Source organism: Rutilus rutilus (assembly GCF_951802725.1).
Source record: "Rutilus rutilus genome assembly, chromosome: 20".
Taxonomy (NCBI): Eukaryota; Metazoa; Chordata; class Actinopteri; order Cypriniformes; family Leuciscidae; genus Rutilus; species Rutilus rutilus.
Window position 1 is genome coordinate 34,415,198 of NC_140225.1, and position 12,456 is coordinate 34,427,653.

The 12,456-nt window shown below is 40.1% G+C and overlaps 1 protein-coding gene across 2 annotated transcripts in view; it reads right to left on the bottom strand.

Annotated features, from left to right (window-relative positions):
* The window catches only part of slit1a (slit homolog 1a), a 115,170-nt gene that overhangs the window by 87,807 nt on the left and 14,907 nt on the right, over positions 1-12,456 (bottom strand). For both annotated transcript variants that reach the window (XM_084391495.1, XM_084391494.1), the window contains 3 exons: positions 7,525-7,596; positions 6,412-6,483; positions 3,853-3,924 (listed from right to left, as the gene is read on the bottom strand). In XM_084391495.1, the coding sequence (XP_084247621.1) occupies positions 3,853-3,924; positions 6,412-6,483; positions 7,525-7,596 (216 nt within the window). The remainder of the gene's footprint in view (positions 1-3,852; positions 3,925-6,411; positions 6,484-7,524; positions 7,597-12,456) is intronic.

The following is a 12,456-nucleotide window of genomic DNA, read 5'->3' on the forward strand; positions in this document are numbered from 1 at the left end:
CCAGGATCTGCCAGAAACCGATTTTGATAAAAAAAATATATGCAAAAGGGCTCTCATCAACAGTGACTATACAGCAAACCGACACGCATCCATGAACTCGACGCTATTACAGACACTGGGCCCTATTTTAACGATCTGAAACGCAAGTATCAAACGAGAAACGCAAGTAACTTTGTGGGCGGGTTTCGACGCAAATCTAGAATGTGTTGGTCTGAAGTCGCTTCATTACTCATAGGTGTGGTTTGGGCGTAACGTGAAATAAACCAATCAGAGCGTCATCTCACATTCCCTTTAAGAGCAGGCGCGCTTGTTCCATGGCGGATTGCTATTATAACGGCGGATTTGCCAGACGCACGCCAGGAGCGGTTCACAGCCGAGGAGACCGACGTTCTCTTCAGGGCCGTAAAACACAGAGAAGTGACATTGGGGATGAAGAAACACACCCAAATTAGCTTCGGTTAAACAGGCGTATAATAATTTGGGTAAATGTGTAAGCTAGATTTATGCCTGTTTTTTCACCTCTTCATGGACACCACAATGATTTCCCTCATGTGTTAATATTTTCCTTGTAATTAATGTAGCCTATGGTTTGCAAAAATGAAAACTGCTGCATCTGTGTAGATGAGAGAAGCAAAGTGTATGAGCGTTGTGCACACGCTACATTATGGCCAAGCATGCGCCCTTAAAATAGCATCTGAATAACATGCGCAACACGACACTGACTTTAGACGAGGTTTCTCCTGGTCAGCGGTGGAATTGTTTTCTGAAACTGCAAAATAGCACCAGGGAACGTTTGCGCCGGAACACGCCTCCTCTTTTCCCTGAACCGCTCCCGGGAGCGCAAGTTCATTCCCTAATTTACCGACGTGCGTCTGTGGAGGGAAAAGTCTGCTGTGTGTCGGGTGCAAAATAGGAATGATACATGCATCGGTGTACAAAGTCAATTGCGCTGGGTGCGAGAGAGGGCCCATTGGATTCTCAAACTGATGTAAAAGGTTCATACACTAAACATAAAAGTTGATGTAAATGGCTTTAAATCTGCTCATTTAGATTAAGCATATTGTTCCCTTTCCTTACATGGTTTTAAACTGTTACATGCTTTATCTCATGTTTTGTTCTTGTTTGATTGTTTTATTGCGCTGCTAAAAACAACCAAAGTGCTTTACATAAAAATAAAAATAATAAAAGATAAAAGATAGAGGTTTTCTCGAAGCGCACACATAAAGCAAAACGCTTATCGCCTAAATGAATGGCATGAAGACAAAAACAGCTTAAAAAGTCCCACACAAACCTCAACATTTGGCACATGAAGAACGGCAACAGTCACAAATAATGCGCGTTTTAAAGCGGAATCTCATTCTGATACGAGGAATCAAGTTTCCCTTGATGTTTTGACATATTTGCTGTATTATGAAGATCTTATTTAAGTCTCACGCACTGAATGGATCATCTTTGATCATCTTTGTCACACGTCTCACTATTTGTTGTACAGATTATTGTAAAATATATTCCACAGTTTGGAGTCTGGGGTCAAAAATGTATGAAAAGTGACAGTAAAGAAATGTATAATGTTACAAAAGATTCTAGAATTCTAGAACTTTCTATTCATCAAAGAATCCTGAAACAAACTGTATCACGGTTTCCACAAAAACATGAAGCAGCACGACTGTGTTCAACACTGATAATAATCATAAATGTCTCTTGATCATCAAATCCTCATATTAGAATGATTTCTGAAGGATCATGTGACACTGAAGACTGGAGTAATGATGCTGAACATTCAGCTTTGATCACAGGAATAAATTACACTTTACTATATATTCACATAGAAAACAGCTGATTTACATCGTAACGTAAATCGTGTTTTTACTGTATTTCTGATCAAATAAATACAGCCTTGATGAGCAGAACTTTTATTTATTTTATCTTCTATTAATCCAACTCACTGCTATACTCGCTAGTACAACTCACTGCTATACTCGCTAGTACAACTCACTGCTATACTCGCTAGTACAACTCACTGACTGCTATACTCGCTAGTACAACTCACTGCTATACTCGCTAGTACAACTCACTGACTGCTATACTCGCTAGTACAACTCACTGCTATACTCGCTAGTACAACTCACTGCTATACTCGCTAGTACAACTCACTGACTGCTATACTCGCTAGTACAACTCACTTCTATACTCGCTAGTACAACTCACTGACTGCTATACTCGCTAGTACAACTCACTGCTATACTCGCTAGTACAACTCACTGCTATAGTACAACTCACTGCTATACTCGCTAGTACAACTCACTGCTATACTCGCTAGTACAACTCACTGACTGCTATACTCGCTAGTACAACTCACTTCTATACTCGCTAGTACAACTCACTGCTATAGTACAACTCACTGCTATACTCGCTAGTACAACTCACTTCTATACTCGCTAGTACAACTCACTGCTATACTCGCTAGTACAACTCACTGCTATACTCGCTAGTACAACTCACTTCTATACTCGCTAGTACAACTCACTGCTATACTCGCTAGTACAACTCACTTCTATACTCGCTAGTACAACTCACTGCTATACTCGCTAGTACAACTCACTGCTATACTCGCTAGTACAACTCACTGACTGCTATACTCGCTAGTACAACTCACTGCTATACTCGCTAGTACAACTCACTTCTATACTCGCTAGTACAACACACTGCTATACTCGCTAGTACAACTCACTGCTATACTCGCTAGTACAACTCACTGCTATACTCGCTAGTACAACTCACTGCTATACTCGCTAGTACAACTCACTTTTATACTCGCTAGTACAACTCACTGACTGCTATACTCGCTAGTACAACTCACTGCTATACTCGCTAGTACAACTCACTTCTATACTCGCTAGTACAACACACTGCTATACTCGCTAGTACAACTCACTGCTATACTCGCTAGTACAACTCACTGCTATACTCGCTAGTACAACTCACTTTTATACTCGCTAGTACAACTCACTTCTATACTCGCTAGTACAACTCACTGCTATACTCGCTAGTACAACTCACTGCTATACTCACTAGTACTCGCTAGTACAACTCACTGCTATACTCGCTAGTACAACTCACTGCGTAATCGTAGTAAAACTGCATCAAAATACATAATTTTCAGAAAGTTGTTCGAAATTCCGAATAGTAAGTAAATGTTTGATCATTTATTTCCGCATTGTTTAATTGACCATGATTTTCCACTTTTATAGTGTTCAGATATTTCTGGAGAGATCAGACATTCAACATTAAATATCTAGTTTTGGTGATCTAAAGCCTCAGCCCAGACAAATATTAGTGACGAAAAAATGAAAAACATATAATCATTCCCCTTGATCGGCACACAAGTGTATTCAGTGAATTGGATCCATAAAGTGAAGCCTTTTGTGTCATCGTCATAAAGAATATTTCAAGCCGTTTGGCAAAGATGATCATAGATAATGATCATTAAACTCAGCAATAATTCAGAATATTCATTCATAACAATACAGCAACACTGAGAAAGAAGCAAATCCAACTTTAGGCTTAAATCCAATCCAGCACGATGACAGAGAGATCTTTCATCCTTCCACCAAAATCACTCACAATACAATCCCGACGTCAGACATGAGAAGTCCGGGAACACGTTTGTAAATGTCAGCTGACGCCGCAGGCATTGATCCGCTGGATTCTCACAGCACAATAACTGGCTAAAACATTTGATTTTCCAAATGCTTAAATGTGAATGTGGACTCATTGTGTGATTTTCCAAAAGCATCATATTCATGCAATTCCATGAAGAGCAAGCCGGAAAGCAGCAGAAGCGGGACTTACAGTCGGGACAGAGCCGCGTTCTTCTGGAACAGGAGCTCTGGAAGCTGGTGGAGCTGGTTTCTGTTCAGACGTCTGAGAGGAAACAAGAAACACACACACGTTCACACACATGTGATCAGCAAACTCATGTTTATGATGGAAAACTGATGATTCACTAGAACACTTGACATCAGTTACAACAGGAGAATAAGATGCTTTACACTAGACACAGAAAACTTCCTGAAGTATCGTGAGGAAACCTGGGAATCTCCGCCTAATGCAAAAAATGATCCTAGTAAATAAGTGAAGCAACACATCTAGAGCTGACGGGAAGGATCTTGTGTTAGTCGGGAAGATTATGATGTTCATTCTGTTCATACGTCTCTTTAACACTTCATACTCCATAACCTTGACCCAAAACACCACCAGTTCTCTATGTGTGATGGACAACTGTGGTGGATCATACCAACTTACTGTATAACTAGGGGTGTAACAATATATCGAGTCACAATATATCGCAATACACAAATGCAACAATATGTATCGTGGATAGTTCACCCAAAATAAACATTACGGTGTGAGAATAAATTCAAGTTTTCAGAGTTTTAGTGTCAGTACTACATTAATCTGCTTTATGTAATGTTGAATATAATGTATAATAATGCAATGGGGGATATTAGTGTGTCCTGATAATGCCAAATGTCTGATGTTACCAGTAACAGTGGCCTACATTATTTTAAATATATCTAGTCAGTGACAGAGATCAAGCATATTCATCTACAATAATTCTGTATTTTCATCTTCAGAATCATGAATATTGTTGTTCTGGTGTCTCTATTGTCCTGTGTGTTGGGTTATCAGCACCAAGTCCAAGACTATTCACTTACACACACAATGTTATATCAAATTTAGCATTTTAATCAACAGTACATTTTTTGTTAACCTTTTATCATATATCTTAGAGTATCGCAATAATATCGTATCGTGAGTTCAGTATCGTGATATGTATCGAATCGTAACATGAGAGTATCGTTACACTTAACGTTATTATTAACAAAAACTAGTTTTGCAGTGCTGTTCAATAGCCTTACCTTAGAGTGTTTATTCATCAGTGTTAGTGAGACTCTTATTATGTATGTGTATGTTAAAGGTGCAGTGAGTGATTTCTGAGAAACGCACAACACACTTGTAGCCAATCAGCAGTAAGGGGCGTGTCCACTTGTTAGGGGGAGGGGCCTGTTTTGCATAACGTGTTTGTGGACTTAGGGGCGGGGCTATCAAGATAGAGGTGTGGTCCTTTTGGGCAAGAGCGTGTTTGTTTTAGTGATTATCAACAGCATTTCTCAGAAATCGCTTACTCTACCTTTAATGAAAGTGTGACGGTGCTTATCTCTGTGTGTGTGTGTGTGTGTGTGTCAACCACTTTTGTGAAATAAATTCGCTTGGTTCAAGTTCCTAAAAACATGGGTCGCAGCTTAATAACCATTGGGGAAATGTGGGTCCCATAGCCCACAATATCCAGTGATGCAAATACTCAAATACTCAACTCTTTGTCAAATTTCTCCATTTTGAATAGACTTATTGAATGAGAGTAAGACATGAATCATGGGTCTTGTAATTTTCATTAAAAAAATTAAGGTGATATTTAAAAATATTGCGTATATTTTATTAAGAAAATGGTGGTTTAGTGTTGTATAGAAAATATTGGGAACATCTCACTAATAAAACCAGGAGATAGATTTTCCTATTTCTTTAAGGAAACATGCACAGTTTTGAGGCTTGAATCGAGGAGCAGATTAAGCTGATAACATAAAGGAAAAAAGGCATTTTAATTCATTTTAAGATAATTAGTTCAATTATGCGGTTTTATTTAGGAACATCATTGTTAGTTCCCAGCATGCTTTGCACATCACAGGAAATGGAGAGTAAATATTGAAATTAAGTGTAATTTTTTTAAGTGTAAATTGTATGTGTTTTTCGAGTAAAGGCAAACATCTGTTAATGTTTAATGTTCAGTTATGTTTGACATTTGAAAGAGTTTCTATTATGTTGAAGTTTTGATCGTTACCATTGTGCAGAAGAGTAGGGCTTATGGTTATGAATAACTGCATACAAATAAATGTATTAATACTCTGAAGCGTGTTGCTCTGATCATTGAGCAATAACTGTGCTATAATGCTAGTGCAGTGAAAGCTTGTTTCTGAGCTGTGCTGACAACATACAGTCTCTTTCTTTTCATAATAAAATATAGCTCAAAGTCAAATATACAGTATAATCAGGTTATTTCCACTCACTCTAATTCACACACTTTTAAGAGTCAACTTAAAATAAAAAAAGCATATTTCACTAAAAATATCAAATTCATTGTGTCATAGACTAAATAATTTAGGGGTTTTTACATGATTTATTCAGGTAATTTATTCAGATTCCATGAAAGAAATCAAGCCTTAAAAACTACTCAAAAATATCACGTGTAATATAGAGTAAAGAGCACATTGCATTTTTCCAGTGATAATTGCTTTAGACGATGCTCGAGTGACGCGTGTTTCTCCTGATAGCGAGCTAATGTTGAACACTCACAGTCTCTCCAGCTCTCTCATGTCATCGAACGCTCCTCGCTCCACCGTCCCGATCTGGTTCTCCATCAGCTGCCTGTTCACAACACCACACAATTACTGACAGGGATCGGTCACTCACAAATCAACATTTCCCACATCCGTCGGCTGGGGTCGTGTGGAAGATGCCCGAGTACAGATTCTGGACCAGAAATGGCCAACGTTGAGCACTTGCACTGAATGGAGAAAAACCCAGGAATGTTTCCCTCTAAAAGCGTGATTTCTCTTTGGCCGAGGAAAGAAAGGCATACACATCTTAGATGGCCTTGGGGTGAGTGAACAAACAGGACATTTCTGTGTGAACTATTCCTGTTAAACTGAGATCTGAGGACAGGTTTGAGTGCATGAAGGAGATTTACAGCACATTTACACCCAAATGATAGTAAATATACACAGAACTGAACCAAAACCTCAAAGTCTGGCTATAACCTGCTTAAATCGTCTTCATAGAGCTGAGTTTGTCATTTGTGGCATTGTGTTTCAAACAATGCGTGAGTAGTTCACGTCATGCTTTTATAAATGCCAAAATATTGAATAGTTTCATGGTGCATTCTTGATGTGAGTTATATATATATATTTGACCTACAGTATGAATGATGTAATATCTGTGAAGAGTTTTCCCTTGGAAAGCTGTAATGCATATATATATATATTTGTCGGCCTATGAGATTTTGAGAATGATTATCCCTTCAAAGTTGGCAAACACGTCTATATTACAGTACATGCTTTTGCAACTAACACTTTACAGTAAGTTTACATTTGTTAACATCGTTATTATTTCACATGATCTAACAATGAAACAATATTAATTTCAATAATTACCAAAATATTATTAAAATGTGTCGTATATGAGCTAATGTGAACTCACTATGATCAGTTAAATAGCGTTAAAAGCATTATTGAGTAGTTTAATGAATGTATTGCTTGTTGTTAATGCATTGACTAATGTTAAATAACGGGACCTTATTGTAAAATGCACAACATCCGGAGTCATGCGATAAGAAGCATCCGCTCTTGAGATGATTATCACATATTTAGTATATACAAAATATGAAGTATGTATAAATGCAGAACTCACAAAACTCGAAGATACTTGAGTCCAGAGAAGTCATTTCTGTTGATGCGTGTGAGGTTGTTTCCATTCAGTTCCCTAGAAGAAGAAACAAGAGCTCTGGGTAAGTTTATTTTCAGTCCAGGTATGGATATAGCATTGCTGTAATGACTTATGTTGCTCAACAAGTGTCATAAACCAGACACAATATATAACTGTACAAAACCAGGTGGATAATTTGCTGCTGTAAAATACTGTGTGGGTTCTTCGCTCATTATTGAGAACATGTGTTTCTTTTTTGTTGAAAACCTCGTCCCCAATCACTGAGAGAAACACACACTCACACACACAGATCTCCCGTGAATACTGGATACAAAGTCATGCACTTTCTATTGGTTGTAATGAGCACTCGTGGGAGCCAGCGCACAGAGACAGATGTTCACACACACAGAGACAGATGTTCACACAGGTGCACAGCACAGGAATAATGCGCTGCTGTTCGTCAGACACCGCGTGTAGACGCTCCGCGGGTTATTGTCTTGTAGTTCAGGCTTGCTGAGATCGGATCTGCGCTTGAAGAATTTGGTGACAAATGTTCTTAAGAGAAACTCTACGAGAACATATCAGTAACACTTTATTTCTTTGCATGTCAACTAGCCGTCATTATAGTGTTACTCGACTGGTTTCTTAATATCTACTAACACTTTATTTTGATGGTCCACCCCTTACGAAACAAACATACTTGAGAATCTATTGCAAAATATAATGTGATATATTACATAATACATTTCCATATATGGGAAACTAGTGCTTATATTTTTCAATACTGCAAAATATGCATTGACCATGTATGGCTATATATTTATGAATATAAAATATTTGGTTACACTTTATTTTAAGGTGTCATTGTTACAGTGTAATTATATATTTAAGTACCGAGTAATATTTATTAACTACATGTACTTACTATAGGGTTTGGTTGAGGATTAGTTGCATGTAATTATGCATAATTTACTGTTATTACTATAGTAACTACATGTAACATCTGTAACAAGGACACTGTAAAATAAAGTGTTACCAAATATTTATAAATGAAGACAAAAATAGCATTACATGTAATATTCACAAAGTTTTTTCCTTTATTGTGTACATATATTGCAAAAACATGTTCCCCTATAAATGTGAATGTATTCATATATATATCACAGTCTCCATGGCACTGCACTCTGTGCTCACACATCTGGACAATAAGAACACTTATGCACGCATGCTGTTTGTTGACTTCAGCTCAGCATTCAACACTGTCATCCCAACTAAGTTAATAGCCAAACTTGGAGACCTGGGCTTCAACACCTCCATGTGCAACTGGATTTTGGACTTCTTGACCAACAGACCCCAGAATGTTCGATCAGGCTCCAACTGCTCCACATCCATCACACTCAACACTGGTGTACCACAGGGCTGTGTGCTAAGCCCGTTCCTCTACTCCCTCTTCACCTCCGACTGCAAGCCTGTGTACGGATCTAATTCCATCGTCAAGTTTGCGGACGACACTACGGTGATTGGTCTCATCAGCAACAACGATGAGACTGCCTATAGGGAGGAGATCAAGCACCTGGCCACATGGTGCACCGAAAATAACCAGCTCCTCAACACCACCAAAACGAAGGAGCTCATCGTGGACTTCAGGAAAGTGTCAAGAGGCACACACGACACCATCCACATCAATGGAATGGCTGTTGAGCGTGTCTCCAGTTTCAAGTTCCTGGGGATCCACATCTCGGCGGACATGACCTGGACAACCAACACCTCCAGCCTGGTCAAGAAGGCTCACCAGCGCCTTTTCTTCCTGAGGACACTGAGGAAGAATCAGCTTTCCTCCACTATCCTGGTGAACTTCTATCGCTGTGCAATAGAAAGCATCCTGACCAACTGTGCTACAGTGTGGTATGGGAGCTGTTCTGTTGCAGAGCGCAAGGCACTGCAGCGGGTGGTGAAAACCGCCCAGCGCATCACTGGGACTCCACTACCTGCCATCGAGCACATCCAGAGGAAACGCTGTCTGCATCGAGCTCGCAGCATCCTTAAGGACTCCTCTCACCCAGCCCACAGACTGTTTTCTCTCCTGCCCTCCGGCAGGCGTTTCAGGTGCCTCCGGACCAGGACCAGCAGACTAAAGAACAGTTTTTTCCCCAGAGCTGTCTCTTTATTAAACTCTAACCCTCATTGATCCCACTCCCCTCATATACTGATTGACTCTCCTCTCCCTCCTCACACCTGCCTCCATTTTGATATTTGCAATACTATAATGTTCATTTGCACTGCTGACTGTTATTACAGTAACAACTGTTTACATATGCATCTTGCACTACTACCTTGACTGGAATATGCTCAATTTGCACTGCCGACTGTTTATTTACAGTACCGACTGTTTATATATACATTGCAATATCGTACCTTAACTGTAATATGCAATTACTTTCCACTGCACTTTCACTCGGATAGCTTCTGTCCAAACTTTATTTGCACTACTTTAATCCATTGTTATACTGCTCATTAGCCTAACTTATACATATATCTATTTGTTAAATTCTGTTTATAGTAATAGCCATCTGTATATTATGCTCACATTCTGTTTATAGTAACAGCCATCTGTATATATATTCATAGTACATATCTATCTGTAAAATTCTGTTTATAGTAACAGCCATCTGTATATTATATTCAGTACATATCTATCTGTAAACATTCTGTTTATAGTAATAGCCATCTGTATATTATTATATTCAGTACATATCTAGCTGTAAACTCTGTTCACAGTAATAGTTATCTGTATATTATATTCATAGGACAATCTATCTGTAAATTTTTGTTTATAATAGTATTCAACTCTATATTTATTCAGTACATATCCATGTTCTGCACTTATGGAACCACTGTATATCCTGCACTTGCTGCTATTGCACTTCTGGTTAGACCTAAACTGCATTTCGTTGCCTTGTACCTGTACTTGTGTAATGACAATAAAGTTGAATCTAATCTAATCTAATATATACAGTATATATATATATATATATTCATGGAATGAGTTACAATATATTTCTAGTTCCCAGTATGCTTTGCTTCTGACTGTTAAAGGACAGTAAATGTTAAAATTAAGTGTTATTTAATGTGTTTTGCTCAATATTAATATGGGGGGGGGGGGGGGGGGGGGTCTTTTAGTTTTTAATGTTCTATCATTTTTTTATTTAAAAAAGTTTTCTGGTATGTGTGATTTTTGGGGTTACCATTGTGCTGAAGAGTAGAGCCTCTGGTTTGGTTGACGATTGGCCGAAAACGACTCGGGTTACGGCTGTAACCTATATTCCCTGAGAACAGGGAACGAGACACTGTATCAGAACGCTATGGGGAACGCCTCCACGTGAATCGGTGCCTGAAACGCTTATCTAATCACGGCAATCCTATTGGCCGATGACAGCCTATGACATCATCACTAGTGCGACCTGGAAGTAGATAAGAGGAGCCTGGAGAACATAAGAGGAGCCTGGAGAACACGTCAACAACTTATCGTCTGAAGGGACTGTTCAGCAGGCATCCCCGAGGCATGGCGGGAAGATGCAGTGTCTCGTTCCCTGTTCTCAGGGAACATAGGTTACAGTCGTAACCTGAGACGTTCCCTTTCGAAAGGGAACTCGCACAGCGGCAGAACGCTATGGGAAACGATCTACCCACACTGCCATGCTGAGGGGAGTGCATGCCAAATTATGGCTGTGACAGTAAAAAAAACGCCAGTTTCACTGAAATGCCAAAAACACTCCCCCTTCGGGTCACATACAGGCTGTCAGTGACAGTATTCCCTACGGCCACTGCCCAAGCTTTAAGCTTCAAAGAGGCCTCCGACACAATGAAGGCCTACCAAGGCCGCTCAAGGGCTTGGAACCAACAGCTTCCGTGGAAGGGGTTCCTTTAAGGGAATATGGCCAGGGGATCCAAAGGAGTCCCGTCCAGTCACTTTCTGAGGGGGACATGAAGTTAACCCCACATGCCACCAGGGAGGCTGACCTGGTCTAATTTAATGACCTAGTCTTGCCAACAACCTATATGTTTCCTAAACAGAGTCTCTAACATATTTTGCCTCACTTGTGGAGGAATCCGATAGTGAGGACTGCAGATAGTGATCGCTCACAGACCGGATCATAGAGATGGGCATCCTGGAGAGTAGAACTCAACATAGCGCTTTCTAACCCTTGCAAACGTGGGGAGTAACTCTACCCAATCCTGGATCTACACAGTGGAGCCATGTGGAGGCTGGGAACTCTGAAAGGGACCCTAATAGGGGAGCGCCTCCAGCTCAAGGGTTAGTCTAACAGAGAGGCCTCATGAGAGTCCTTCGACCTTCCGACCAGACTTAGGGAGCTAAGCATTCATACAGAACGATTCTCAGATAGATTCTGGAACACTACACTCAAAACCTGATAAGAATTGACCAAGTTCTGGGCTAGGTTTTACCTTTGCAATGCTAAGCATCCAACTCGTTGGAGATCCGCCTTCAAGGGGGCCTCTCGAGGCCTAACTACTTGATAGCAGGACTGTTAGCAGAGCTAGCCACAGAAGTCAGGTACTCTCACAGACATCTCTGTGGGCCTGGTTATACTTATTTCACATTACCAACAGGTAGTGTAATCAGCAAACGTGCTATCGACCCTTTAAAGCAAGAGGAGTACAATCTTACGTTACCGGATTATCGAGGAGGCCTACTGTAAGGCCTACAGCTTCGACTTTCACGGACGTCAGCCCGGGCAGTGCTTTTTAAATAGAGTCTCTAGTATTACTTGCCTTACATGTGGAGGCATCCGATAGTGAGGACTGCAGACAGTGGCAGTAATCGCTCACAGACCGGAGACGGGCATCCTACTCGATCCTGGATCTACACAGTGGAGCCCTGTGGAGGCTGGGCAC